The 27,842-nt window shown below is 40.2% G+C and overlaps 9 protein-coding genes across 20 annotated transcripts; 2 read left to right on the top strand and 7 right to left on the bottom strand.

Moving 5' to 3' along the window:
* Window positions 1-231: 231 nt before the first annotated feature.
* Window positions 232-4,900, bottom strand: LOC111800012 (serine/threonine protein phosphatase 2A 57 kDa regulatory subunit B' theta isoform-like). Of its 2 annotated transcripts, none has more exons than XM_023683589.1 (4): window positions 4,623-4,900; window positions 4,331-4,466; window positions 2,653-3,976; window positions 232-1,038 (listed from the first exon to the last, which is right to left on the bottom strand). In XM_023683589.1, the coding sequence occupies exons 3-4, from the start codon at window positions 3,865-3,867 to the stop codon at window positions 682-684; spliced, it is 1,572 nt and encodes a 523-aa protein (XP_023539357.1). In that variant the 5' UTR covers window positions 3,868-3,976; window positions 4,331-4,466; window positions 4,623-4,900; the 3' UTR covers window positions 232-681. The 2 variants fall into 2 exon arrangements, with proteins under 2 accessions (XP_023539357.1, XP_023539365.1); XM_023683597.1 differs by having other exon boundaries at window positions 4,737-4,900.
* Window positions 4,901-5,688: 788 nt separating this feature from the next.
* Window positions 5,689-7,965, bottom strand: LOC111806445 (glycosyltransferase family 92 protein RCOM_0530710-like). The gene is made up of 2 exons (XM_023691763.1): window positions 7,533-7,965; window positions 5,689-7,402 (listed from the first exon to the last, which is right to left on the bottom strand). The coding sequence occupies exons 1-2, from the start codon at window positions 7,639-7,641 to the stop codon at window positions 5,823-5,825; spliced, it is 1,689 nt and encodes a 562-aa protein (XP_023547531.1). The 5' UTR covers window positions 7,642-7,965; the 3' UTR covers window positions 5,689-5,822.
* A 777-nt stretch (window positions 7,966-8,742) lies between these two features.
* Window positions 8,743-12,627, bottom strand: LOC111800802 (E3 ubiquitin-protein ligase SDIR1-like). 6 transcript variants are annotated; one of them, XM_023684674.1, is made up of 10 exons: window positions 12,413-12,627; window positions 12,278-12,309; window positions 11,391-11,517; window positions 11,246-11,300; window positions 11,103-11,155; window positions 10,782-11,010; window positions 9,890-10,004; window positions 9,754-9,799; window positions 9,517-9,642; window positions 8,744-9,067 (listed from the first exon to the last, which is right to left on the bottom strand). In XM_023684674.1, exons 3-10 carry the CDS (start codon window positions 11,469-11,471, stop codon window positions 8,885-8,887), a joined length of 888 nt encoding a protein of 295 aa, XP_023540442.1. In that variant the 5' UTR covers window positions 11,472-11,517; window positions 12,278-12,309; window positions 12,413-12,627; the 3' UTR covers window positions 8,744-8,884. The 6 variants fall into 6 exon arrangements, with proteins under 6 accessions (XP_023540467.1, XP_023540442.1, XP_023540459.1 ...); XM_023684691.1 differs by lacking the exon at window positions 12,278-12,309 and having other exon boundaries at window positions 12,428-12,627; XM_023684665.1 differs by lacking the exon at window positions 12,278-12,309 and having other exon boundaries at window positions 12,314-12,626.
* A 109-nt stretch (window positions 12,628-12,736) lies between these two features.
* On the bottom strand, window positions 12,737-14,404 carry LOC111800792 (aspartic proteinase PCS1-like). Its single transcript, XM_023684648.1, has one exon. The coding sequence runs from the start codon at window positions 14,162-14,164 to the stop codon at window positions 12,875-12,877; it is 1,290 nt and encodes a 429-aa protein (XP_023540416.1). The 5' UTR covers window positions 14,165-14,404; the 3' UTR covers window positions 12,737-12,874.
* A 1,646-nt stretch (window positions 14,405-16,050) lies between these two features.
* Window positions 16,051-17,166, bottom strand: LOC111806842 (thaumatin-like protein). Its single transcript, XM_023692341.1, has 2 exons — window positions 16,886-17,166; window positions 16,051-16,801 (listed from the first exon to the last, which is right to left on the bottom strand). Exons 1-2 carry the CDS (start codon window positions 16,938-16,940, stop codon window positions 16,119-16,121), a joined length of 738 nt encoding a protein of 245 aa, XP_023548109.1. The 5' UTR covers window positions 16,941-17,166; the 3' UTR covers window positions 16,051-16,118.
* Window positions 17,167-17,375: 209 nt separating this feature from the next.
* On the top strand, window positions 17,376-25,248 carry LOC111810055. 6 transcript variants are annotated; one of them, XM_023696625.1, is made up of 5 exons: window positions 17,376-17,510; window positions 17,737-19,552; window positions 19,932-20,133; window positions 20,231-20,427; window positions 20,500-20,897. In XM_023696625.1, exons 2-5 carry the CDS (start codon window positions 17,758-17,760, stop codon window positions 20,559-20,561), a joined length of 2,256 nt encoding a protein of 751 aa, XP_023552393.1. In that variant the 5' UTR covers window positions 17,376-17,510; window positions 17,737-17,757; the 3' UTR covers window positions 20,562-20,897. The 6 variants fall into 6 exon arrangements, with proteins under 6 accessions (XP_023552393.1, XP_023552402.1, XP_023552383.1 ...); XM_023696634.1 differs by having other exon boundaries at window positions 17,376-17,515; XM_023696615.1 differs by lacking the exon at window positions 17,376-17,510 and adding an exon at window positions 25,154-25,248 and having other exon boundaries at window positions 17,522-19,552; window positions 20,500-20,584.
* LOC111810102 (ribulose bisphosphate carboxylase/oxygenase activase, chloroplastic) lies at window positions 20,665-23,159 on the bottom strand. The gene is made up of 7 exons (XM_023696678.1): window positions 22,945-23,159; window positions 22,459-22,787; window positions 22,249-22,354; window positions 22,070-22,155; window positions 21,507-21,979; window positions 21,128-21,409; window positions 20,665-21,039 (listed from the first exon to the last, which is right to left on the bottom strand). The coding sequence occupies exons 1-7, from the start codon at window positions 22,987-22,989 to the stop codon at window positions 20,924-20,926; spliced, it is 1,437 nt and encodes a 478-aa protein (XP_023552446.1). The 5' UTR covers window positions 22,990-23,159; the 3' UTR covers window positions 20,665-20,923.
* LOC111810111 (AT-hook motif nuclear-localized protein 15-like) lies at window positions 23,558-24,498 on the bottom strand. Its single transcript, XM_023696690.1, has one exon. The coding sequence runs from the start codon at window positions 24,313-24,315 to the stop codon at window positions 23,635-23,637; it is 681 nt and encodes a 226-aa protein (XP_023552458.1). The 5' UTR covers window positions 24,316-24,498; the 3' UTR covers window positions 23,558-23,634.
* Window positions 25,228-27,578, top strand: LOC111810119 (thylakoid lumenal 15 kDa protein 1, chloroplastic). Its single transcript, XM_023696703.1, has 8 exons — window positions 25,228-25,415; window positions 25,495-25,623; window positions 25,761-25,856; window positions 25,935-26,007; window positions 26,093-26,154; window positions 26,363-26,444; window positions 27,135-27,195; window positions 27,412-27,578. Exons 1-8 carry the CDS (start codon window positions 25,314-25,316, stop codon window positions 27,461-27,463), a joined length of 657 nt encoding a protein of 218 aa, XP_023552471.1. The 5' UTR covers window positions 25,228-25,313; the 3' UTR covers window positions 27,464-27,578.
* The last annotated feature ends 264 nt before the right edge of the window (window positions 27,579-27,842 follow it).

The raw sequence follows: 27,842 nt of genomic DNA, 5'->3' as shown, positions 1-27,842 counted from the left end.
TACTGTGAAGCTGACAACTATACATTATAAATCAAAACAGACCATCTCTATGAAAGTAAGTTTAAACCAAGCACCTAAGTTTGAGTTGTTACAAATAGTATTGGAGTCAAAACATCGAGCGATATGAAATATTCTTTATAAGGATATGAAAACCTCTCCCTAACAGACACGGTACCTTCGTGCAAGCATACCCTTTGCTGAAACAAATTGAAATCCAGAGATAAACAGAGAGAAAAAACAAGAGAACAATAACTTCAATTACAGAAGAAGCAGGAAACTACAAAGGCCATCATCCAGATACTGATGAGCACAATTATGAAAAATTGAACTTTGTTCTTGCTTTTCACCCATTCAACAACAAAACAGGAATTTCCCAACCCTACCCCGGGACTCGGTCGACCCGAATCCTTCTCTCCTAATCACATATACACAGAGAAAATGCATGAAAAATAGAAATTTCAGCTTCTTCAATGAAATGCATAGCAGCAGTGATGATCTCAACTTTTCTCCAATGCACCACAAAGCCATCCAATCCAATCCAATTTGTTCAAAATGGGACCATGAATTTAGCTGCTGCAGCTGCTTTTAATCACATGGTGAGGTGATTAGATTACCTTTTATGCTCACATACCAATTGCAATATCAAATCTGCTGAACGCCCATGTCAACATCTCCTCTTACCTACCCAGTTGCTGCTCGTAACCCTCCTTTGGTAGAGATGAGGACTGCTTCGTTACTCGCACCATTCGCCGCACCAATCTCTTCTAAGCGTTTCCACTTGGCCTCACGCCTCGATTTCACATCCTTCTCCTGTGTCTCTTCTTGAAATTTGAGCAAACATTCCTCGAACAGCTCCGGGTCAGCATCCGAGAAGATCTTGCGGACGTTTTGTGTCAAGTTTTGTACAGCCTGGTTCCAGTGATTTCTTGAATTTCTCTCCAGCCCAGGAAATATAATCGGCAAAATGACTTTGCGGTTCTGTTTGATTAGGTTCTCAATTTGAGTATTGTTCCATAAAAATAGAGTCCTTTCAGCCACCTGAAAATGAACAACATAAACTTGGTACGGTCACATACAAAATCAAGAACACTAATTTAACCCACCACTAGCAGAAGAATGATTCGTTTTCCTTTCTAACCGACGTGGGATCTTACAATCCACCCCCCTTCGAGGCCCAACGTCCTCGTTAACAATCGTTTCTCTCTCCAATCAACATGGGATCTCACAATCCACTTCCCTTTGGAGCCCAACGTCCTCGCTGGCACTCGTTCCTCTCTCCAATAGATATGGGATCTCATAGTACTCGTGAGCCCACAAGGATATTTCACTAATCTAGCAAAGGTTACATCTCTAGATTCACAGGTTACCAAAACATTTGCCAACAATTGCACCTAAAGCGACTTGGCCCAGGTGCACACAAGGCACCTTTCTGCCTAAGCTCCAGCCTTTTAGGAGGAAAAAGAACTAAGCTCCAACGAGCTATTGTTCTCCGGTGTTGCCCGAATGAAAGCAAACAAACAAGGGTCGGGCAGGTTACGAAAGAACAATAGTTAAAGAAATAAATATACTAAATACGAAAGAACAATAATTAAAGTCGTATAATATGAACTCAGAACTCAGAACTCAGAACCTAAAGTTACGAGCTCGCTATGATCTCACAGTTCAATTACCAAACTTAGAAATTAAAAGAAAAATACTAAATATGAAAGATCAATAGTTAAAGTTGTACAACCTATAGAATAGATCTTGTTCAAGTAAGATCTAGCTAAATCAGCCAACCTAAGATTACTATTGAAATAACAAAATCTAATATGAACTATTGGATACTATGAAATCCCACATTGATTGGAGAGAGGAACGAGCCCAGCGAGGACGTTGGGACCCGAAGGAGGGTGGATTGTGAGATCTCACATCGGTTGGAGAATGGAACGAAGCATTCTTTATAAGGGTGTGGAAACCTTTCCCCACATTTTAAAAACTTTGAGGGGAAGCCCGAAAGAGAAAGGCCAAAGAGGACAATATTTGCTAGCGGTGAGCTTTGGCTGTTACAAATGGTATCAAAGTCAGACAGGCAGTGTGCCAATAGGACGTTGGGCCCCGAGGGGGTGGATTGTGAGATCCCACATCGATTGGAGATAAACAAGCGCTAGCGAGGATGCTGGGCCCTGAAGGGGGTGGATTGTGAGATCCCCCATCGATTAGAGAGGGGAATGAGTGCCAGCGGGGACGCTGGGCCCCAAAGGGGGGTGGATTGTTAGATCCCACAACGGTTGGAGAGGGGAACGAAACATTTTTTATACGCGTTTTAAAAACCTTGAGGGGAGCCCAAAAGGGAAAGCCCAAAGAGGACAATATCTGCTAGCGTTGGACTTGGGATGTACAAAGAGTGATCATTATAATTGTAGGAAAAACACTATCGAAGTTAACCTTAAACCAAACCTGCCATGGAATTATTGTTTCTTATCTCAAAAAATCAAACTTGCCATGGAACTAAGAATAAGTAGCATCAAATTTGGAGCACTTAATGCCTTTTCAATCTACTTACCAGTGTAGAAACGTGTTAATTCAGGAACCAATGTTAAGCTTAAAAAGAGGGAAAGCAAGGAAATTGAGCGAAAAGAAAACGAAAAAGAACTCAGTCATACAGTCTACCTGAAAATGTGAACTGCTCAAGCAACGTCCAATCTGTCGAAACAACGGTACCATGCAACGCTGAAACTCGGCAGGCTGAGTCGCTTCTAAAACCTCTTCAAGTTCACCTAAGAACATCACCTCCTTAGAGCTGTTGGTAATTGGCCAATATTTTAGTAAGCCCCTTATGATTGTATCAGCAAGCTTGCAATCTTTCTCTACAAATTGTGTTATACAGTACGATAACTGCTGATGATACATGGGTATGCATTTCGGTTTGTGAAGAGGAATAAGTGCTCGAACGAGAAAGAGTTTATGCTCTTCTTTTAGAGGAAGAGCAAATCCATTGATTATACTGCCCAAGATCTCTAAAAGCTCAGCAATCCCGTTATGCTTCTCGGTTTCGAAAATAAACCGATAGAAAATATTGTTGATTGATTTCCTGATGAATGGTCTATGAACCATAAATTTCCCATAGATGCGGTGCAGAACTGTTTTCAAATAATCCCTCTCTCTGGGGTCCTCAGAATCAAAAAGATCCAACAGTCTTAGAACAAAAGAGTGATCAATGTACCTCTTTGCCAACTTTGCATCTGTTTCAGGTGATGCCACAAACCTGAGCAGAAACTCATATACAACTTGTAAGTGTGGCCAAGCAGGGTCCATTGAAGGCTCCTCTTCTTCGAGATCAAATGCTTCTAAAGCTTTGTTATCTCGTGATGGGATGGTAGGCGTTCGAAATAAATTTGACGACACCATCTTCACAATTTCTTGTATAACATTTTCTGACAGCTTTCCATTGACAGATGCAACATAATCAACAAGCTCTATTAGTGTCTGTCGTTTGATATCCTTTTCCTTGAGGTTCTTTGACGGGTCGGTGAAGTCAAACACCACACAACACATGTTCAGCTTCTTAATGAACAAACCCTGCTTCTCCGAATTCGGAACATCTTTGAAACCTGGTAGTGCCTCATAAGTAGCTTGGGAGTTACCATTTGACTTTGAATTGAGCCCTTGAGATGCCTTACTGCCATGATTTTGTCCAATACTCAAAGCAGAATTCGGGCCAGAAAAAGATCCAGTTCCAGCGTTGGCGTGGTTGTTAGCTGCTAAATCGTGGCTCCTTGAACTTGTAGAAGCATTAGAAGAAGAGATAATCGTCCCAGCTCCTTCACGATGCTCGGTTGACTTCGATGGTTTTCGTGGAAGCCTATTAAGTATTTGTTTAATCATGACTTCAATGGAAAAACAAAAGATTTTCCTTTTTCACTTCGAAACACTCACTAATTCTCTAATTTCTTCCAAGCAAATACAGCTTCTTTTACATGGAACAATGAACAACCTACAACAAAACAAGAACTTCCCAAATGTAGTCAGCAAAGGATCTAATACCATTTCAATAACAATCCCAGTAGCGTTTAGCCTGCAATCAAATGGGGGAAACCTCCTAATTAAGAAACTAAACCCATTTAGCACTTCAATTATGAAACCTTAGAAGAAGAAAACAATGGCTATTCTTCCACCAAGAACACAACAGCAGATTTGCTCATATGGGGTTATATCAACAAACCCAGATGGGCAGATGCAGAGAACAATCAAATTAAAAGAAGAACAAGATCATTAAAAGTAGAATCACAAGAACAAACGACTTCCATCTTCAACAACACAAAAAAAGAAAAGGGCAGTGAATAATGACCTCACTCTATTCGTCTCTCTCCCCCGCCTCTATTCCCCTTGAGTTCATTAAGGTCAACAAGATAAGCAAGTGGATCAAGAGAGAACAAGATCTGGGCATGATCTATTGACCCACATCAATCTCCAGCAAAAGCAGCCTGCAAAATTCCCAAAAGGCAACAGGATGAGAAAACTGAGTCGCATTCAAAATAGATTCGAAATCAAAATAGGAAGAGATGATGTAAGAACAGGGGGAAACAAAAAAAGTGGGAAGCCGGAAGTAAAATAAAAAAGAGGTGGGGAATTGGAATTACAGAGGTATAGAAGAGATGGATGCGGATTCAAGGCGTGAAAGAAAGAGCAGAGAGACGTATAGATAGAAGGCGAGGGATAAAGAAGAGGGGAAGAGAAGGAGATTGAGACCCAACCCAGTGAGTAGCAAAAAGGTTAGGTTAGAGAACAGCAATCCATGGCTGCTGCTGTGTTTGGGATTTCAAGATCGTTGTTCCAATGCTTTGTTTAGCAAAACAACAGTTTTTGATAATACCCTTTCTTCCTCACTTTCCCTTCATACTATCCTTCCAATTTCAACCTCAAAAAATTTTCTCCTTTATTTTCTTTAATTTTTTTTACCTTTTCTTTTTCCTTTTCAAAATTATAGTTCATGGGTTTTCTTTTTCTGTCCATTTAAACAATATATTCTTAAAAATTTGGTCAAAAAACATAGATTATTTCTGCCACATGAACTGAAAGAGCCATATTTTTAACAATATTTTTCGAAATTGTGGTTTATTAAGACCTTAATGTTTGGGAAGCGCTTTGGATGCCTTGTTTGGCGGTGGCTGATTCACTCATGGAGGAGATTATGAATCTCTCCCTCTTTTAAATGTGCATCAATTTTCACCCCCACACCTTTTACTTAAAGTTCACTCCAACCAATAATCAACCTAAATCATCTTGTTTACATTTCTAAATTCTTTTTAAATCACTTTTTTTTTTTTTGTTACAATATTTATTTATCAAAAACATGTGGACTATGTATGAGATTCTAAGGATATTGTGTAATAGGCCAACCCCACCAAATTAGGTATTACGCGTCTATTAAGAAGGGGTTTCCATCCTTTCAACATAACAATTTTAAAACTTATTTATTAGGGACACCCATTAGCCTCACACTATTAGGGAGACTCATTTATTAGGGACACCCATTAGCCTCACACTATTAGGGAGAGGTTTCTAGTATAGTTAGGCATATACTAGGGGAGGCGTTTCCACACCCTTAGCCATTCCCCTAATAAACCGATATGGAATCTTACAAATTGTCACGAATGGTAGTAGCCGAAGTACAAAAAAAAATATATATATATACAGAAGACATAATAGGAGAAAGAATGACTTTATCTATCAATCAATTATCACCCCTAACCAAAATACATTATTATATGATTCAAAAACAAAAAAAAAACACAAAAAAGGAAACCACTACACATGTTCAAATTAAAAGTCTATAAGACTCATAAGAATCCCTTGTGCTTCCTCTTCTTCCTGACCCTCCTCCTTCCTCGACTGGGCTCTTCTTGCCAAGGCAAAAGATGGGTTTTTGAATCGGTCAACGTGTCCAGCACCAGGTCCCTTACCCCAGTGTCATTGACCTCACAGAACCGGCTCGACCAGTCCTCTGGTTCTACTGCCTTAGTCCCCAGCCCTGGTGCCCTGTCCTTCGACCCCACGTTCTGCTGATCCTGCCAATCCGCCACATACGTCGCCACACGCCTGTAAAACTTCTCCTTAAACACTTCCCAAACTTGGTACTTGTAATGGTTTATGACCATCTCACTCCGATCCAAATTCACATACTGAAACCCATCTCTCAAGTGGAAATGATGCACCACGTTGATCAATGTGGAGTTCAAAACCTCCGGGTTCACTATGCTCTTGTGCCGCTCCGGCACCGCTTTCCTGCACGTGTACCCAGCCGTCACGCCCTGTGGCGGCTTCCGTTTCAGCCCCGATGGCCCGAAGCTGTGGCAGGACACGCGAATCTCCCCAACCGTGGTGTTTTTGGCTTGGTTTGTGAGCACGTCCAGTAGAGACAAACCACTTGGCAAGTAGAAAAACTCGTCAACATCAATGAATCCGACCCAATTGCAAGAATCACGAGCCCGTAAAGCACAATGTGCAAAACCAGATTCCTGGGTCTTAATCCAGGGCCAGATATATCGGGAAATATTGTGTTTGACACTGGAGATTGATGCAATTGCGTCTTCTATGTCGTCGTCGCTGTTGTTGTCGTAGATGAACCAGCGGCTGACGCCGAGATGGGCGTGGTAAATGATCCATTCTTTAAGAAACTGTGCTTGGTTTCGCAGCATTGTGCATATGCACATCTCGTGGGGCTTCCGGGGGGGTGGTGCGGAGGATTCTGATAAGGGCAATGGGCGGGCTACTGATTTCAAAATTCCGCCGCCTTTAATTCTAATGGAGACTTTAATTGCATCATGGATTCTATTGGGATTGCCGTGCAAACTAATTGGTGTTCTACAGCGCGCAACTTCTTGGGCAAGCGACATGACCTCGGACCTTAGCAGAAACTTGACCTTCCGAAAATCCCACCCAAAAACACACTCGAATTTCGATGCGTTGGTGAGTCGTTCAGGGCGTAGATTGAGGCCTTTCACAAAGACAATGGTGGTGTTGTCTCGGTCCATTAGTGCTTCATACGCAAGAGAGTCCCACCGGTGCGACTCCCCACCTCGGAGATGGGACTTGGATCTCACTTTAATTGAAACTCTAGACCCGCGAGGGGGGAGTGGGCACCGGACTATTTGCTTTTGAAGACTCTCCTCATTATCCAAGCCGATCGGCCGCCGCCGCCGCTTGTGGGGCACCGACGAGTTCCCGGAGAAATAAATGCAGGCGATATCCCTTATGGCAAATGGTCGAACAGTTCGTGGGTGGTTGATGAAAACGAGAGCTTGATCGGGTAGGGTCACCGTTTCCTGAAGGGAATACCGTAAATTAACAGAGGAATCATCGGAAACGGCGCTATTCACCGGAGTGTGCCGCGTGTGAACCAGCTCTGGTTGAAAGGTATCTGTTACACATTTTACATNTCAGAGTTCCCAACAATGACAGATTCAAATTCCGATTAGATCAGGCAGAAATCTAAAAAAAGAGATTAGTTAGAGCAATGGGGGGATGAAAATGGAAATCAAAAAACATACCACCGGAGAAGAGACGAAAAGTGATGAAAAGGAGGAAGGGGAGAACGAGGAGGGTGCACCAGAAGATGGCGATCCAAGAAACGACATTGCGTTTCCTCCGATCTTTCATGGCGGAGGCGGGGTCATATATGGAATTAGCGAAGGAAAATGATTGTGCCGGCGAGTGGGTTCAGTCATTCATGCTATAGGGAGGAGAACAGAGGCGAGCAGGGCAGGGTCAGATCTCGTGGTCGGGCCCTGCGTTGGCTCTGGAATGGAAGGAAAGGAGAAGGTATAGAAGAAGGAAAATTGTGTTGTGTTGTGTTGCGTTCTGTTAATGGTTTGATGGGAAAGAGAAAGGGCTGCCGCTTTTGGTGGCTTATCGGAGGGTGGTTACTGGTAAATCCTCATAAAACGAACATTCCACCTCTTCGTCTTCTTCCCTTCCCTTCCACCCAAACAATGCCACCTCATCCAAAACTGCCTTTCCTTTTTTATAAACGCTTTTTTTTTTTCTTTTTTCTTTTTTCTTTTTAATATTTATATACAAATATCTGATTTTTTTTTTTCTTTTTAATAAGTTTTGAGAATTTCCTTATTGGTATTCACACTTTTTAATATTTTGTTAAATTAAGTTTATTTTTAATTCGTGTACACAATTTTTTTTCTTTATTTAGTATCTCAATTTTAAAAATATATTTATTACGTAAAAATGCATTTATTTATCCCTTACTATTTGTTACAATAGTTATTTGTCCGCTATTTATTACAAATTAACCACTATGCTATTTATTACAAATTAACCACTATACTGACTCAGATACTCAAACATCGGATGACATTCAAGAGAAATGTTTTAGAGAACGCCAGAAAATATGTTGAATTCTTTTTTTAAAAAAAAGAATGTTACCGGCTAAACCCAAATAAATTAAAAGATACCAATATGGAAGAGATAATAAGAATTTTGATAAATGTATTGTTTCATATTAAAATAAAATATCTTTAAAAAAACAATTATATGAAATGGTAATTTATTAAATTTATTAGTAACCGTTGAAATTCTACCAATAAGATGGTAAATAAAACTATATTTATTGATTGGGATGGAATGACGTGGGAGGAGGAGATTAAGGGTACAAAAAGTTGACGGTGGTCTTGAATGTAGTGGATGGGTCCCACTTTCGACGATATATATATATATATATTTATTTATTTTTTTTTTTGGAGAGATAAAGTAATAATAATACCTGGAATAAGTTGTAGAGGTAACAAGTACTTGCTAATAGGGGTTGGAATAATACATGGATGATTATGCAACAACAAAATTCTGCTCACTCACAAGCTCAGACACTACCTAAATACACCACGTCGGTTCATATAATTAAACCATATAAGCATCGGTTTCCCCTTGCCCCTGCTCCGACCACGCGGGCACCGCTCTGAATTTGCAAACAGGACATGTTCCCTGCTGCCCCAGCCACGGATCTATGCAGTTCGCATGGAACTACAACATTGAATTCATGTATCGAGATTAAAGGGAAGAGAGGCTTCGAATGCTAAAATGAAAGGAAACGACCAGCTAATGAGAACAAAAGTCCATTTTGTAATGACCCAAACCCATATTGTCCTCTTTGGACTTCTCCTAAAGGTTTTTAAAACGCGTCTACTAGGTAGAGGTTTCTACACCCTTATAAAGAATGTTTCGTTCTCCTCCCCAACCAATGTAGAATCTCACACATCTACTTCCAATATGAAATATCTGCGATTATTTATTCAGAAGAGTAGGTGTTGGATGATGAAAGTCTCACATCGGCTAATTTAGGAAATGATTTAGAGAATGATCATGAGTTTATAATCAAATAATACTCTCTCCATTGGTACGAGGCCTTTCGGGGAAGCCCAAAGTAAAGCCATGAGAGCTTATGCTCAAAGTGGACAATATCATACCATTGTGGAGAGTCGTGTTCGTCCAAGAGTAGGCAAAGAGAGAGACAGAGAGATAAACCTGATGCAAACATGGCAAACTGCGTATGAGTTCACCAACATTTACTTGCTCTAAGCAAACACTGCATGTAAGTTCATCCTGTAAGGACTTGGTACCGCCAACGGCATTGACTGAATCTGGTCTCTTCTGCAAAAGAATAAAACGTACTTGAAAATTGATGATAAGAATCAAGAACACTACGAAGTTTAGGCCTTCTTTGTGTGTTCTGCATTACAAAACGAGTAATTTGGTGGATACCTCATTGGATTCTGAAGATGAAGCCTGTTGATTCGCAGCAGGGTCGCTGCCCATAATTTAAAGAAAACTTAATTTCAGTTTTTTGGGCATAAGCTAGAGTATAACAGATAAGATGCACTAATTAATTACAGATTACCTTTGAGGACCAGAAACCTTGTATTTATGGACAGGAAGAGCATTTATTTGTTCCTCGCTCATTGACGGTGTTGTTGGAACATTGTCAGAATCCAAAGCTCTCAAAGTTTCATAGTCTGAAGAAAAATGATATGTTAAGACAGTATCATAGACAAGAATATATAGGAAACTTTGCTTCCTTACTAATCAACACAATAGAAAAGAGTCTGAATCGATTGTAACAGCCCAAGCCCACCGCTAACAAATATTGTCTTCTTTGGACTTTTCCTTTCGAGCTTCCCCTCAAGGTTTTAAAATGTGTCTACTAGGGAGAGGTTTTCACACTTTTTATAAGGAATGTTTCGTTCTCCTCTCCAACTAATGTAGGATCTCACAATCCACCCACCTTGGGGCCCAACGTCCTTGCTGGTACACTACCCGGTGCTCTGATACCATTTGTAACAGCCCAATCCCATCGCTAGCCAATATTGTCCTCTTTGGGCTTTCTCTTTCGGTCTTCCCCTCAAGGTTTTAAAATGCATCTATTAGGAAGAGGTTTCCACACTTTTTATAAGGAATGCTTCGTTTCTCTCTCTAACTGATGTGGGATCTCACAATCCACTCACCTTGGGGGCCCAGTGTCCTTACTGGCACACTACACGGTGTCTGGCTTTGACACACTACTCGCTAGCCCATATTGTCTCCTTTGGGTTTTCCCAATTCGGACTTCTCCTCAAGGTTTTAAAACGCATCTGCTATGGAGAGGTTTCCACACCTTTTATAAGAAATATTTCGTTCCCCTCTCCAACCAACATGGGATCTCACCTCGGTACACTAGAAGAATATCAAAGAATAGTGGCCATGTTTGACTAATTCTAAGCTAAGAAACTGCATTGTATAGATTTGAACCACACCTAAATCATCAAATTCCCTATCAAGCAGAGCAAGTTGAAGCCTTAGCCCTTGTAAACGCCCTCTAGTTGCAAGTGCTATTGATGGTGGCATATGCAACCTCAATTCAGTGTGACCCAGAAGACCACTAGCTGCCATAGCTCTAGCTTGGGCTTGAGCCTGAAGTTGTTGACAAGTCGCGTACATCCTTAATGTTGTAGCCATTAAAAACACACCAAGCACAAGCCAGAGCTAAATATGCATTTTCAGAAGAAGAAAATGTAAATATTTGCATCAAGGGTTAAAAACTACTAAACAATCACAGTGTGGGAACCGAAATTTACCAGAAAGTTTGGTGACATCTGGTGAGAGTTCAATATCATGAATAACAGAAGAACTGAAACAAAGTCAAGGAGTAAAACCAAAGCAACAGATCAAAATGATCACATGAAACAGAAATCAGTCATGAATATAGGTGAAATGGTACCTGTGACAAGAAAGGCAAGTGAGTTCGAGTTAACAGGACGTGCTGCATGAACACGCTGTTTGGGAGCAGAAAGAAAATAGATTTTAAACAAAAATTTCTGAGCATTGGTATTGAAAACGTAAAGTTGTTCAAATATCGAGCATACCATTGCACGCCGCTCAGGTATAAATCCAGGGAGACCATTTTCTATGTCTGGAACTCGTGTTCCACGGAAAACAAAACTCATGTCCGATGTAGTTGTGACAGCTAGTTCAAGTCAGAGAAATGTGAATCTACATAATGAAAAATCTAATGAACTCCTGACAATAATCTGCAGAACACATCAAGAAAAATGCTCCAGTATCTTAATAGAAAGAAACATAATGATTCCCGCGACTCCTTGAACAAATGACATAAGAACTGAAGCTTGAAGAATCAAAGAGTCATAATAGCCAAAGCTTTGTCAATGTAAAGATGTAATGACAATGGCTAACCAATAAACCACTCATATGACAAACAAAATCATGAGTAATTTAAAAGAGTTTGAAGTTCTTCCAATACATATGCAGTTCAACAGGAAGAGCATAGCAATCCCAATTAATTGTTATCAAATTCAATCCATCAGCCACAATCATTCATCAGCTGATCACCTGGGCATCCCATTAACACCAAAAAGACTGTAAGATCACTGCATTCAAACTCAAGTACATACATCCATCCATCTTATATCAAAAGATTGAGGTCTCTACTCAAATGCTAATGCTCGAGTAAGAAATCAGAACTACCGGTCGATCGAACCAGATCAGTTTTGAACATTTTTCATCCAAATTCTCAATTCTCCACATTTCCATTAAACTCCCAGAGATAATTAAATGAGGCGAGAACATGAATCTATAAACAGAATCAGACAGACACGACAATTCTACAGCCCCATAAGCTTCGATGACAGTTAAACAAGTGAAATTAAAACAATAAGAAAAGAAAAATCGCTTAATTAAAGAATCCCGAGTAACAAAAAGGCATAAGAAACGAGCGATCATCAAATAATCGAACCAGATTAATCCTTGATGAGAGAAATCCGAGACCTACAGAACAGAATCGAGTAAATTGGGTTGATTTTGTTGGTCCAAAAACAACAAGGATGGCTTGGAATCGAAAAGTTACGATGATGGGGCATGCTAAAATTACGTGAAAAATGATCACCCGGCGGTAGCGACGGAGAAGATGGGGGAGCGAGTCGATGGCGGGAGGTGACTCGGACGTGTTGAGTTGCTTGTTGTGACCCGTCTCTTCTAAGGAAGGCTTTGGATAAAAGGAGTTCAGTTGAATACATTAAACGACGTCGTATTAGATTTGCTCAAACCGAAATCACCCCTCCATTCTGTGGGACCCAGTCTGTCCCCAACATAATAATTTAATATATAAGAATTTAATTATTATTTTTAATCTGCAATTAAATTAAATTAAATTATATTAAAGAGTTAAGCCAATTTTTCTCTGGGCATGGTTGAATTATAGTAAAACGGAGAACCAAAAATTAATTTTTATAATGTTATTTTTCAAACATAATTTAGACAAAGTCTTAGGTTATTGTGGGTTTAATGTAGTTTAAAATTTTTGGAGGCGTTGACCAAAATTGAATTGAAAATTTTATGGGTCCAATCCGAGGCGTTGACCTGCAGAATCACACCTGGTCTCGACAAATCCCAGCCTTGATTTCGCCAGATCATATTCCATCCACAAGTTCTGTTGATGATGATTCCCAATCACAAACGCCGCTATTCCTAACAAATCCGAGTTCCCAAACGTCATGCAATACACCCAATCACCACCCTTCACCATTCCCGGCACTCGGTACAGCAGCAACTCCCCGCCGACAACCATCTCCGCCCCATTCAACATTAGACTCACCGCCGGCAACGGCGGAAGCTTCCCCTGATTCGCCGGTACTCGGAAGCACGAGTCCATTGCTCCTTGGAACACGAAATTCGGATCACCCAGTGGAACCAAAACGCCCTTCGTTTGTACCAGAAACTCGTTCTTTAAAGCCGTGTACACCGGCCCCAGAAGAAACGTGAACTGGGTCCCGGAATCCACCATGGTCTGCCCGGCGCCGGAGTGGTCCGGAACCAGAATTGATTTCTCCAGCGCCAGGATTTTGTTCCCCACTTTAATTCCCTCCAGTTTGACTGTGTACGCGAACCGATCGTACGACGGCAATGGCGTCGACATTTGAACCAACGGCGTGTACGCCATATTCCCCACCCACGAATGATTACCTTCGCCTAAAATCAGAACGCCGGAGGAATCACGACCCGATATGCAGTAAGAGAATTTGGACAGACCCAATTGAGTCACAAACGAAAGCGACCCCCGGTTCATCCCCATTAGCCCAGTGGTCTTCGCATCCTCCTGCGGATTCGAACTCGAACCCAAACCCATACACCCGAATAAAGTTCCGGGTTTATTCAACGACCCGATTCGAAACGTGTCGGATGCAAGATTGCCCTCGAGAGACGAGCCGTCAGCGTATGAGACAAAGACATCGCATAGTTTCTCTTCGTCGCATACAACCGGGTTGGGTAAGTCTCGGGTTTGCTTCTGGCAAATGGGGGAAATGCAGGGGATTCGCGAGTAAGAAGAGGAAGAAAGTGGGTTAAAAACAGAGGTCAAAGTTTGGGTTTTTTTTTTGCAGTTAAGCCATGGGAGTTCACTCCCTGTATCCAGCACCATCGTGACAGCTTGAGGCGGCGATCCGACAGTCAACTCAACGGTCAACGTGACATTATGGTGGAAACTGATTTTGTTCGACGGCTGTGAATTCAATCCCGTCTCTGTTTTGAGTGGCAAAACCATCGCCTGAGTTGCAGAAAAACAGAGTCTCTGCTTGAAACAGAGGAAGAAGACGAGGAGTTGCAGAAGGTGGAAGAAGAAGTTCATGATTTCGCAATGGAATCGAATCTAATCCACGAGAAAGAATATGGGTTGATCGTGTTTTTGAATGAAATGCGATCGATTTGTTGGTTCGGATTGAAATATCCGAAGGAAATAGAGCGTTTCTTGAGAGAAAAAGGGACTGTTCCAGAGTTTCATAAATAGTGCGTTCTGTGTACAAAAACGTGCGTTACGGGGTAGGCTGTAGGCAAAAATATTGTCCATTAATTTACCTTATTATAATTTTTGTATTTAAGGAATGTTTTCCTATACACACATTTAATTCAAAATAAAATTACAAAAAATGCTTCCAATTTTACCTTTTAAAAAAATTAAATTAATTAAAATAATCTCCTAGATTTGAATATATCTAATATATCATTTTACCTTTTTTTAAAAAAAAAAAATAATTAAAATAATCTGGTCTAATTAAGATATATATATCGTGAATATACAATTAAATAAATTAAATATGATGTTATCGAATAATTTATGACCATTAATATATTACCTTTTTTATTATTTATTTTGTTTCAAAATCTCACTTTCAAATATTTTATCTTTTCTCTCATTTTTGCGTAAACAATTACTTTAGTTGTTGCCATTCAATTTCTTTATTAATTATTTGTTCACAAATATATTCTAAATTTAATGTTTAACCCATTGTTTATGCAATTTTCTAAAATATTGATAAGAGATAATAATATCAAAAGGGCTTGATATTCCAATTATACTAAAGTTTGTAAATTATAATATAACTTTTTTTTTCTTTTCTATTATATTAATTTTAAACTATGTATTTAATATCGTGTGACATATATCGTAGAATTTATATCTTCTTTTGATTATATATCGTAAAAATTGAAATAATTGTCAAATGCGACCCTAATTTTTTGAACTGAGAGTGGAACTGGGATATATATACATCAGTGATAACTGAAAATTTTGTTTCGAGTCGAAAGAGAGAGAATTGTTGGTCATAGCTTTCGTAGGCATGGAATCAGATATTGTCTTTAGACAGTGAAATTAAAAACAAGATTGTGTAACTTAATTTCGAACTGATGTCTCGTACGAGTTAGAATATAATAAAAGCAATAGATGAAAGACGAGTCTTAATGTTACGAGAGAAACCAGATGTGAAAATTAACGGAAGAAACCCAATGCAAAACAAACAAAATTTAAACCAACACACAGAAGGATCGGACCATCAGATAAAGGAGAAGAGAAGAATTTGGGCTGGAGCCTAAATGGAACTCCTCGAAGAGACACACGTCATATATGTCCTCGACTCATGGAAGCCTTAAAGAGTTATCATTCGAGTAAAGAAAAGATGCATTATCCTATCAAAATTTCACTATCAACAGGTAAAAATTTATTTATTTTTTCGAAAAAAAATTAAATTTAAGATATTTTTAATTTATCAATAATAATGGGATTACCTTTATTTAGCTCAACTACTCTATAATAGAATCAAGCTTGATTTAATTAATGTTGACTTTAGATTAATTATCTACTTTGTTTGATTGAAAAACAACAAATCACCCACTATTCTTAATCAATAATTTGTCACATTCTATGACCTAAACACGATGATTTAAGGGTCAATATTACGTAGAATTTTAATACATTTACTACTTTTCATAACTCGAGTTTCACGAGACCCTCAAAGTATTGAAGAATTGACTCCAAAGTTAATTCTCGGTCTTTTCTCTCTTCTTTTAAGGTCAGTGGGGTTCATAAAAACCCATTTGGTTATTTTTTCATGGGATTAGTTAAAATTCGGACAAACCCATCAACTAATACCCTCGACAAGATGGCCAAACAGGACTTCGACCTTTTTCTTGAGGGGTCGGCCTTTCTTGAGTTGTATCGAACCTTTAAGTCGACCCTAATGTCATAGGAACAAATTCAAATTGGTTCTAAAACAGTGGAGGTTTGACAGCTCAAATCAAAGGGTATTTCATATAGGACTAGGAGGGCAAAATGTGATGACATACCGAGGAGCCTTACACATTTTAAGCCCTGTAGATTCATCATAAGCATAGCTATAAGCCATGGGGCATATGGCCTTAAACAAATGCCCAAAAATCGATGGCTTACAGATTTTGGGATCTGCATATTCCCCTCTGCAGCAATACATGTCCGATTTCGCAGCCAAACAAGCGCTTTTACACCCCACCACTTTCCCGTCTCTCTTCACCTCCAGCACCGACGGGCAGCACCGGTTCAGATCCGCCGCACACGCCGCAACCCCACACCCAACTTTCCCGCCGATCGGAGCCATCGCCACCGGAACATTGAATCCATCCACCAGACTCACATCGTAGTAATGCATCGACGACTTCGAAGTCCCCAACGTCATCTCCACCACCGTCGCCGGCGGTACGCCGCCGATTCCGCTACAATTGAGGAGTCCAGCGCAGTCGCCGGTCTGGCAGGAACCTCGAGCGGTTTTTGGGTCGAAACAACAGCCCTGTCTTGGCCAAACTCTGCCGGACCATCTCTCCGGCAATTCAACCACCGTCTGTTCTCCAGTTGAGAGATGAAATCCACCGTCTCTGGGAAGTGGGTTGCCGGCGTTTCCTAAAATACCCGGCCATATGCTCTCCTTACAGTTGTTCACTATAATCAACTGAACCCCATCTGTAAAACAGAACACCACATTCATAAGTAAAAGAAAGAACATTCCTTTGACTAAAAATCCAACGAAGAACACAAATTATGAACCTGCAAAAGAGAAGAACAAGAAGAACAAGAAGAAGAACAAGGAGAGATTAGACATTTGATTTAGATTAATTTTGAGAAGGAAACTGGAAGTGTTCTCTGTAATTGAACAAGGAGAAACTTGAAAACAGGTTCCTAATTTACAGGCACCATGATTTCGAGCTTCAGAAACTGTAATTTCTGAAACGGTTTTTGATCAACTGGAGACTTCGTTTCAATTGGATAAATTAGAAAAAAAAAAAAATCAAATTAAAATTATATAAATAAATAGAAAAAAAAATAAAATTTACGTTAATTTATGTTTAAGAAAGTTTTATATTAAAATGAAATTGTAATAGAAAAAAAAAAACGAGAATTTATATAGTCCGGTCTAGTTTTCCAGAAGCCCATTTTGAAGAAATCCGGTTCGAGGAAAAGAAGCAGACAGCTAATAACCGGATCATTCGGTTGGCCAACCCTAAAACGAGTAAACTTAACCGGCTGTAGTTGCCCTAACCGGCCCATCCGGTACTGAGAACCAGCGCTTTTCTGCTCACGAAACTCAAAACTCAAACCCTAAACCCAACTCGGTTTCTTTTGTTTTCATCAAGCCGAACCCTTCTTTGTCTTGCAAAGTATTCAACTCCGAGTAAGGTTCTATCTCCATCTGTATCTTTATACTTTTTCAATTTCGTAGATTGTTTGGCTTTCGATTATAACATTCATGCTTCTAATAATCGATGAGCCACCCTGAGATTGAAGGGCTTCATTTTGGAAATAATTCCGTTTTTTTCTCCATATTTTCTTGTTACGGAAATTTAATCAATCTCTGTGTGTGTGTGTGGGTGTTTTTTTTCTTCCTTTTTTCTGGGAAGGTATCTGTTGAGATTGCGGGAATGAGTTCCGGTTTGCAGCTAGTTCCTATCACGCCGCAAAAACACGACCCAGCATGGAAGCACTGTCAAATGTTTAAGAATGGGGATAGAGTGCAGCTCAAATGTTTGTACTGTCACAAACTGTTTAAAGGTGGAGGGATTCATAGAATAAAAGAACATCTTGCTGGTCACAAGGGTAATGCTTCTACTTGCCACAGTGTTCCTCCTGAGGTCCAGATTATAATGCAGGAGAGTTTGGATGGGGTGACGATGAAGAAGAAGAAGAGACAGAAGCTTGATGAAGAAATGACTAATGTGAATGCCATGACTGGTGAGGTAGATGCAATTTCAAATCATATGGATATGGATTCTAGTCTTCAATTGATTGAAGTTGCTGAGCCACTTGAAACCAGTTCAGCTTTGCTAATGAATCATGAGGAAGGAACAAGTAATAAACTGGGAAGGAAAAGGGGTAGTAAAGGGAAGAGTTCTTGCGTGGAAAGAGGTATGATTGTCATTCCGAATGGTGGTGGTATATTAGATTCTAATAAGGTCAATAATCAAGTGCATATGGCTGTTGGCCGATTTTTGTATGACATTGGGGCATCTCTAGAAGCAGTAAACTCTGCCTATTTCCAGCCAATGATAGAATCAATTGTTTCAGCCGCTACTGGGATCATACCGCCCTCGTACCATGATATTCGGGGTTGGATATTGAAGAATTCAGTGGAAGAACTGAGGAGTGATTTTGACAGATGCAAAGCAACATGGGGAAAGACTGGTTGTTCTGTCATGGTTGATCAGTGGCGTACAGAAGCAGGTCGAACCATGCTGATTTTCTTGGTGTATTGCCCTGAGGGAACAGTGTTTTTGGAATCGGTGGATGCATCTGGAATTATGGATTCCCCAGATTTGCTTTACGAATTACTCAAAAAAGTCGTGGAACAAGTAGGGGTGAAACATGTACTGCAGGTGATTACTAGGTGTGAAGAAAATTATGCTATTGCTGGTAGAAAGCTTTCTGATACGTATCCGACCCTCTATTGGACTCCATGTGCTGCGAGTTGTGTGGATTTGATTCTTGGGGATTTTGGAAACATTGAGAGTGTAAATACTGTTATTGAGCAAGCTCGATCGATTACAAGATTTGTCTATAACAATAGTATGGTTTTAAACATGGTCAGACGGTATACCTATGGTAACGATATCTTAGAACCTTGCGCCACAAGATCGGCCACGAACTTTGCCACGTTGAATCGGATGGTTGAACTGAAACGATGTTTGCAGACCATGGTTACTTCTCAAGAGTGGATGGACAGTCCATATTCAAAGAGACCAGGGGGATTGGAAATGTTGGATTTAATCAGCAGTGAATCATTTTGGTCCTCATGCAATTCAATTATTCGTTTGACAAACCCTCTGTTGAGAGTTTTGAGAATAGTGGGTAGTGGGAAGCGACCTGCGATGGGATACGTTTATGCAGCAATGTATAATGCTAAGCTAGCAATTAAGACAGAACTTGTTGACAGAGAGCGTTACATGGTCTACTGGAACATTATAGATCAGAGATGGGGACAACAGTGGCATCATCCTCTTCATGCTGCTGGATTCTACTTGAACCCCAAGTTCTTTTATAGCATTGAAGGAGGTGAAATGCATGGTGAAATCGTATCAGGCATGTTCGATTGCATAGAAAGACTGGTTTCTGATACAAAAATTCAAGATAAAATAATAAAAGAAATAAACTCATACAAGAATGCTGTTGGAGATTTGGGAAGAAAGATGGCTATTAGAGCGAGAGAGACGCTGCTTCCAGGTTAGTATCTAATCTATTGCTATTCCTCAGCTTCCATTATGCACCATTGCACAATTTGCACTTCACCAGCTTGTTTATGACTTGCATTTCTGAAAAACGCTTGGAACCAGATACATGGCTGATTACGCGTTCTAGGATTATTCGTATAACTGGCATGCTAAGGACTTGGGAAGTACATATGTTTAGCACAATGATTTTTAGGAGATATTTTCTATCATACTGACCATTAAATTTCATTCTGCACGACTTCGGATAAACTGGAGCACATCTGTTGCGTAGTTATCTTCCATGCATATCAAGAGCGACCCTTTTTCTTCATGTTTATCTTCTTTCTGGCTATTGGTTGAATGATCTTTTCATCTGTTTATGTTTCTTGTAGCTGAGTGGTGGTCAACATATGCATCAAGCTGCCCATGTTTATCTCGCTTGGCCATTCGAATTCTTAGTCAAACCTGCTCCTCAGTGGGGTTAAAGCAAAATCAAATCCTTTTTGATAAGTTACATGATACCAGGAATCACATCGAACACCAACGTCTTAGTGACCTTGTATTTGTGCGCTTCAACTTGCAACTCAAACAAATGTAAGTCAGTTGAAACATTTATTACACAATGAGTCTCCCTGTTTGAAATTTAGGGGCATTGCTGAATTTTTTTTTTTCCCAATGAATTTATTGGCAGGGCTGCTAAAGCCAATGAACAGTATCAAGTTGACCCCCTTTCCTTCGATGGGCTCGGTATTGTTGATGACTGGGTTTGGAGAAGGGATTTATGTGCAGAGGATTATGGGAATCTGGAATGGACAGTTCTTGACAACCCTCCCTCCGGTTCCACTAGGCTTTTACCCCTGCACAATGACTGCGATGACTTGGTAGCAGGTGATTAATTCATTATGGTTCGATTACCACAATGAGACTACAATCCATACTGAAATTCTCTCAAATGTACAGGGTTTGATGACTTGGAGGTTTTTAAAAGGCAGAGGGAGAGTGAAGACGACAATATTTCATAGCACGAAGCTACTAATGCCTTCAAGTAAGTCGCACCGATTCTGTTAATGGATGATCTTACTTGTGTCTAATTATCATGCATGGCGGAATGATGCGATGGTATTATGTAATCGAGCTCCTCAAGAGCAGATTGAATGTTGTATGTCTCAGTAGTAGAGTAGGTCACTAGTCCACTGTATCTTAGAATTGAGGAAGTCAAGTAGCTTTGTAGATTACAACGCGTTTAGGCCGACTTATGATTTAGATTGTTCAAATTAAAGCTGTATATGCAAACCATGGAAGGAGACACCCTTCAAATAAATTTAATGAAATCTTGGTTGAGCTTTCTGTGCGGAAAATTCTGTGCACATCCCTTCGTGATTGCTTATAATTCATAATTGCAACTTCCATTATCACTCCTAGCAGTTGGGTCGAAGTTCTCTGCATTAGGGTCTGTGCAGCCTTCAGGGACAGGAAAATTCACCTGCTGAGCGGCTTTGCCTGCAACAAACAGAACCAGCAGCTAAGGACAAGCTGCTTATGTTTTGTACAATTCTAACAATCTATAGAGGGTCAAGAGAGAGCTAACCGTAGAATGCTCCACTTTTTATAGAGTCTTCATTGGCATCACCAAGAGCAGCCTCGCTCAAGTACTTGTCAGCCAATTGGACTCTCTTCACATTTTCTTGCTCCTGAACGAGCATGTTCCCATACTCGAGAAGCTTCTCTAAGGTCATCTTTGGCTGCTCGAACGTCGGTGGTCCTTCCTTTGAGTTAACGAGCCTCTTAGAAATATTTTCAACTCCGACTGAAGCAGCCCACTTCCTCACTTCATCGTCATATACTCTTGCCCTCAGGGCACCAAAGAAATCTGTATGATCATGGTTTAGTTTATCAGGTTAGAATATAGAAGGGAAATGAATCATAGTACTTATGTATTTCATTCATGGTTTACACTCGGAACTTACCTATGGATTGGCCAGGGAAGGTATCAACAAGCTTGACAATGTCTTCTTTAGGAACATTGTCACTCCTAAAGATTCCTGTGCAGACACCAATTCGATCCTCCCGAGTAGGTGCCCAGTAGAATTTTTCCATACGACCATCACGGATGAGAGGAGCATACAGTGTTGAGAAGTCGTTACCCGTGACAATGATGGGAACACGAGGGTTGTCCTCTTTGTTGTACATACCAGGGAGCTGAACATTGGTTGGATTATCAGCTATGTTCATGAGGGTAGCGTTAACCATCTGGTTGTTCACAGTGTATTGAGTAGTGCCACCAAGACGACCAGCTCCTGCGTCGAGATCGTTGATAAAGAGAACACACATTTTCCCTTTCTTGATAATGTCTGCTGCTTCACGATATCTCTGTCGAATCAGTTTTGCAGGTTCCCCTGCATTTCCACTCTCCAATTCCCCTGCACTCATCATAATGGGGCTGAAACAATGAAACAAAACATTAACATGAAGCAGTTTGAAATCATCTGAAATGGCTAAAGCCAAGAGGATGGAGAGGATTGCAACTCACTTGATTCCCATCTTGGCCAAAACAAGTTCACATTGGAAGGATTTTCCTTGACCTTTGCCTCCCCAAACACCCAAAATCAGAGGAACCTAAGGCAGAACGATCCGATCGAGTAATTGGTAAAAGAAATAGCCAAACCCAGGAATGAAACTAATGAACAGTAAACCAGTTTTGTGGTGAACCTTGATATTGGGAAGTTTCATGAAGTTCTTAGAGATATGAACAACTAGTTTGTCCATAAAGGAAGGAGCAATGTAAAAGCCATCCACATTGTTGTCTAAATTGTACCTATAATATCATTGTCAAAACTATCAGATCCTTCATTATGAATCATAGATGAACACGCGCTCACACACACACAAAAGAATATGTAGGATTTTTATTGAACTTACTGACGAAGTCCAGCACTCAAATATTCATAAGAACTAAGAACAGGGTCATGAGTTCCTGCTCCAGTAGGAGCTTGGAAGAGTGAGTCAACCAGTCCCTTTCCTCTGGTGATATCTTGCTGATCATCAGAGATATCATAGGCAAGCCCCTTCCATCTATCCTTATCAGTTTGCTTCTTTTCATCAATTTCTTCTGCAACAGCTACTACCTTCAAGCTGCTTCCCCAAGAGACCTTTGAATTGGGGTATCTTGAGTTCACTTTCTTCAAGCTGCTGCCTAAGAATGCAGAGCTCTGAACTGAAGCTCCGGAGATGGCGCCATTTAAACTCACCTGCAATAAACAAATCCCACGCTTTCACTTTCACTTTCACTACCCAATTAACCATTCTTCACCCCCTCTAATTTCACATCTTGTGATCATTACAAACTCTTATTCGAGCTAGAAATTTTCAATTCTAAACATTAATGGCTGAAAAGATGTCAGTTACCGGAATTCTGTTGACAGCTCCGGCAGTGGAGAGAGCGGTGGCCATCGGATTCGAGAGAAAGGAATGAAAGAAAGAAACCGAGTTGAAGGAGAGAAGTTTGGAGTGTTTAAGAGTTTCAAATTGAAGCAAATGGAAGAGGAAGACGATATTTTTGCAGTAAAAATGATAGAACTTTGGAGAGTTCAAAGTTCGGTGTGGGCAATGGTAGTGGCAGTGGATAGGGTTTTCAAGTTGTTAACGACCATACAATCTTGGTTGCTGGGACAACACGTGTCATCTGGGAGATGGACTGGAACTGTGTCGTTTTGAGGATACGTTATGTGTTTTTTGGTTATCCACTAAAATCAACATAATAGTAATCACCTCAAAATTTAGATTTCTGCAAATTGCTTTGGTTATTAAAAATGCATGGTTAGTCTCTCGGTAAACGTTTGAATTATTATGTTTATGATAAGTAAGCGTGAGCTATATAGTAATAGTTCAAACACATTATTAGTAGATATTATCTGTTTTGCTCGTTATCTTGCAAGTTTAAAACAAGTTTCTTAGATGGACGAAGAGACAAAACCGATTGCGTAAGAGAATCAAGAAATGATAATTTATGAGCGGAAGATTGAAAAAACTGTAAAATGGGTTGTTTGTGGAGTGGGAAACAAACCTCCACAAATCCAAAATTATGATCATATACCATTAATACGATGGAGGAAGTTGAGCCCAAAACACATCTTGAGAAATTTGGGTATTTGAAATCAAATTATGAACTGCCAAAGAAGCTCCTCCTGATGATTCTCCCATTGAATTTTTTCCATTACTATGATCTTCCATTTCCATTTCCTTGTTTCCATTCTCTTCCTCTTCGTCAATCTGTAATCTTTCATATATAGCGTTCGTAAACGAAGCTGCAATTACTATCACAGGGCCGTCGGCGATGAGGGGACCGGAAACCAGGCCGCCGACGACCCGTCCATGGCCACCGGCTAGACAGACGGTCAAGCTAGTAGCCCACTGGGGGGACGGTGCGGGAAGGAAAGCGCCAGAGAGTGACAAGATCTCGAAGCGTTCATGGTGAGTGATGACGCCGCCAGGGGCAGCGGGTTGGCGGAGAGTGACGTTGGCGACGAGGCCGGAGCCGCTGAGAATGGAGAGTCCGCAGTGGCGGCGGTGAGCGAAGGTGGAAATGGAATGTGCTATGTCGGTGGCTGGGGTGATTTGGAATACGTGGGTTTGGAAGGCGTTGGGAGCGTGGTTGGTTATGAGAATGGGTGGGCTTGGCTTGTTTCTTGAGCCCGGTGGGCGACCTCGACGGCGCCTGTGGATTTTAGCTCCATGCTGATCTTCAATTCCAATTCCACTCCACCATCTACTCGCCATATCCTTGGACTTCGAAAAAGAACTCTGTTTTAGAGCAAAAGGGAGAAGGGGGGGGAGCCTCTGTTCTTGCTGCTTGGAAGCTTCAAAGCTCAAGTGAGTGACAGAGCTTCTGGAGAAACATTAAAGATTTTGCAGATAATAATAATAATATTAATATTAAGGTTTATGGGCAGGGAGCTAGTGTCTTCGATTCCATTGTCGCCTAGCCTGTTCTCTCTNTTTTTTTTTTTTTTTTTTTTTTTTTTTTTTTTTTTTTTTTTTTTTTTTTTTTTGAAATCTGGTCGGGTCTAGGGTGGGGATGAAGATCGAGAGTATAATCCCTCCTCATCTCTGTTTAGCTAATGGAAAGAATTTCCCACCCAATTCAAGTTGGGTACACGACTAGAAATCTCTAATTCATAATATCAATAGCTTTAACAACAGCATAATCGAAAGACTCAAGCGTGTAGGTTGTGAGTGTCCTAAAAAAAATGAAAGATTCGAACATGGACCTTGATCAAGGGCAACAAGCTCATCCGCAGGGATGAGCCATGCTGGATGAAACATTGCCCCCATCCAATGATTTTGGGCTTTGGTTCAAGCCAAATGAAATTCTAGTCCTAGGTGTTGTGTCTTTAATTTGTTATCGCAAAGTTTACGTAAATTAGTTCGAAGAAACCCGTTAAAGAATATATGTGCAAGATGAATATTCAAAAGAGCCGATCGATATCCCTAGATCCCTCACTAAGGATACTCTGAAAAATTAGCCATGATTTTCAACATAAATCAGTAGCATTATGAAAAGAGACGTTCAAAACGATCTTGAGTGAAAGTATCTAAATATTTTGATTTGGTTTAGTTGGCGCTGAGCATCATGCTTGCACCACGTGGCAAAATATTAGTGGAGAAGGGAGCACAAGAAAGATCCGAGCACGGCCACATTATCCAATTCGAAAAGGAAAGCAAAGAAGAAAAGAAAAGAAAAGAAAAGAATTCTGGGAAGAACTGCAGCTTTGGAAATGGCTCTGCTCAACGCCTCATTATGTTCTTCCACTTGCAGAATCCCTTCCAGACCTCACCTTCCTCTTCCTCCCTCCATTTCCGCCCTTTCCAATCCTCAGGTAAATTTCACCTCTCAATTTCTTCTCTGCTTCTCTCATTTTGTACTGAAATGCTATGATTTCGACCAAAAAAATGAAGGTAATGAAGCACCAAGTGGAAGCTACTCGGAATTTTGTTCTTTCCGTTGGAGAATCCGCCTCTAAAGCCAGCTTCCTCGCTTTGATTTCCGCCTCCTTGTTCCTCGCTGATCCTGCGCTAGCTTTTAAGGTTAAATTGTTAAGCGTATATATCTTTCTTGTTCTGATTGTTTCGAGTGAATGTCTGTTGTTATATCTCTGTATTTGAAGCCGCTTCAATCTGATCATTCACTGATTTTGGGTGAACGGATTCGATTTCGTAATTAGGGCGGAGGTCCTTACGGTGCTGGGGTCACTAGAGGTCAGGATCTCACTGGGAAAGATTTCAGTGGGAAGACCTTGATCAAGCAAGATTTCAAAACGGTTTCTCCCTTTTCAAACAAATTCAATTTTTCCTCATGTTGTGTTTCTGAAATAGCTTTACGCTTCTTTTCTCACCAGTCTATATTACGGCAAGCTAATTTTAAAGGTGCAAAGTTATTAGGTGCTAGCTTCTTCGATGCTGATTTAACAGGTTCGTTATTTCAGTGTTCATAAGTAATAGAACAAATTCCCATTAAAGCTGAGTTCAATTGTTTCTTTCTTTGCCTGATTGTTAGGAGCGGATCTTTCTGATGCTGATCTCCGAGGAGCAGACTTCTCTTTGGCCAATGTTACCAAGGTGATGTATGTTTATTCCTGTTAACAGTATCATCTTTAGTTGATTTCAATCTCATTCTATGCACAAAGTAGGTTATGTGATGCATTGAAATCTGCAGTTTCTATCTGAGATTTTCCATTCAAGTTTTGGTTCATGTCGTGCTTTGATCTTAGAAGCCAATGAAATTATAGTCTTTAACCTCGATGGTTTCTTTTTCTGCTTTCGGCAGGCAAATTTAAGCAATGCCAACTTAGAGGGAGCGCTTGCTACAGGAAACACTTCTTTTCGTGGATCAATAATAAATGGAGCTGGTATGTATGTAAAGCTAACATTTATGTAGCTTTTAGTATTTGAAGGGGGATCATCCTCTCTCCAAAATTGTCTTAGCTAATAAAATACATTAATATAGGTTGTTACTCCAACCCCACTATTTTTATCAAATTTGAAATTCTAAACTTATAGGTTTAGTGTAACAACCCAAGTCATTCGTTGGCAAAAATTGTCCGTTTTGGTCCGTATTGTCGTTTATCTCACGGTTTTAAAATGCATGCGTCTATTAGGGAGAGGTTTCCACATCCTTATAATAAATGCTTCATTTCCCTTTCCAACCAGTGTGGGATCTCACAATCCCAAACGTGCCTTTGCGAGATCTTAGACACGATTTTAAATGCGTCTACTAGAAAGACACCAAGCTATAAAGGGGGTGGATTGTGAGATCCTACATTGTGTTGGAGAGGAGAACGAAGCATGTATTATAAGGGTTTGGAAACCTCTCCTTAGAAGACGCGTTTTCAAACCATGAGGCTAACGACAATATGTAATGGGCCAAAGTGGACAATATTTTTTAGCGATGGACTTGAACCGTTACATTTAGTTACTCGTGTTAGGAGTGCAAACAAGCTCTCACATTAGTTAAAAAAGGGAGTAATCTTAGGTAGATAAGCAAGGACGAATATCTCTATCAGGAAAATACTGATGGTTAATTCATCTCATGATGTCAGACTTCACAGACGTGCCTTTGCGAGAGGATCAGCGGGAGTACCTTTGCAAAGTTGCAGATGGGTAAACAATACTTTCCTCTGTTTTTTTGGGTCGACTGAAAATGGTTCAATAAAGATTAAAGTAAATATTTCAGATCCTTCAACTTTGATGAAAGTAACAATTTAGTCACTTTAACTTCAAATGTTACATGAAAGTAACATTTTGGATCCTTAAACTTCCATGAAAGTGGTTTTTACTGGTAAATAAACTAATGAACCCAGTCCTTTCTGTTGACAGGGTGAATCCAACGACTGGAAATGCAACCCGGGAGACCTTGCTCTGCAACTGAGAGTCGAATAATATGGCGAGCTACTAAGGTACAAAGAATCATAAAGATTTACTTTAAAATGTAATGAATTTAATAACTATGTGAGTATCTAATCCAATGAGTTCAGTTTTGTCATTCTTCTGTTAATATCAACTCATACCCTGTTTTCGCGGCTTGTCCATATCATAAAGCTTATGAAAAGCAACACATTCGAAGAATCAGAACAAATTGAATGTCATTGCTATTGAATTCAACATCCAGTTGCTTTAGAACCATATCTAGAAACCAGTAGGAATTTCATCATTCCCCAGTTCATAGTTTTTACCTAACCCACTAAACGCACATAGTCTAACGATTGGCTATCACATTCCTCTTTTTTAGTGTTCATTTCAATAATTCA

The sequence above is a fragment of the Cucurbita pepo genome, chromosome LG01 (genome assembly GCF_002806865.2).
Source record: "Cucurbita pepo subsp. pepo cultivar mu-cu-16 chromosome LG01, ASM280686v2, whole genome shotgun sequence".
Taxonomy (NCBI): domain Eukaryota; kingdom Viridiplantae; phylum Streptophyta; class Magnoliopsida; order Cucurbitales; family Cucurbitaceae; genus Cucurbita; species Cucurbita pepo.
The sequence above is the reverse complement of the archived record's forward strand: the minus strand, read 5'-3'. Positions and strand labels throughout refer to the sequence as shown.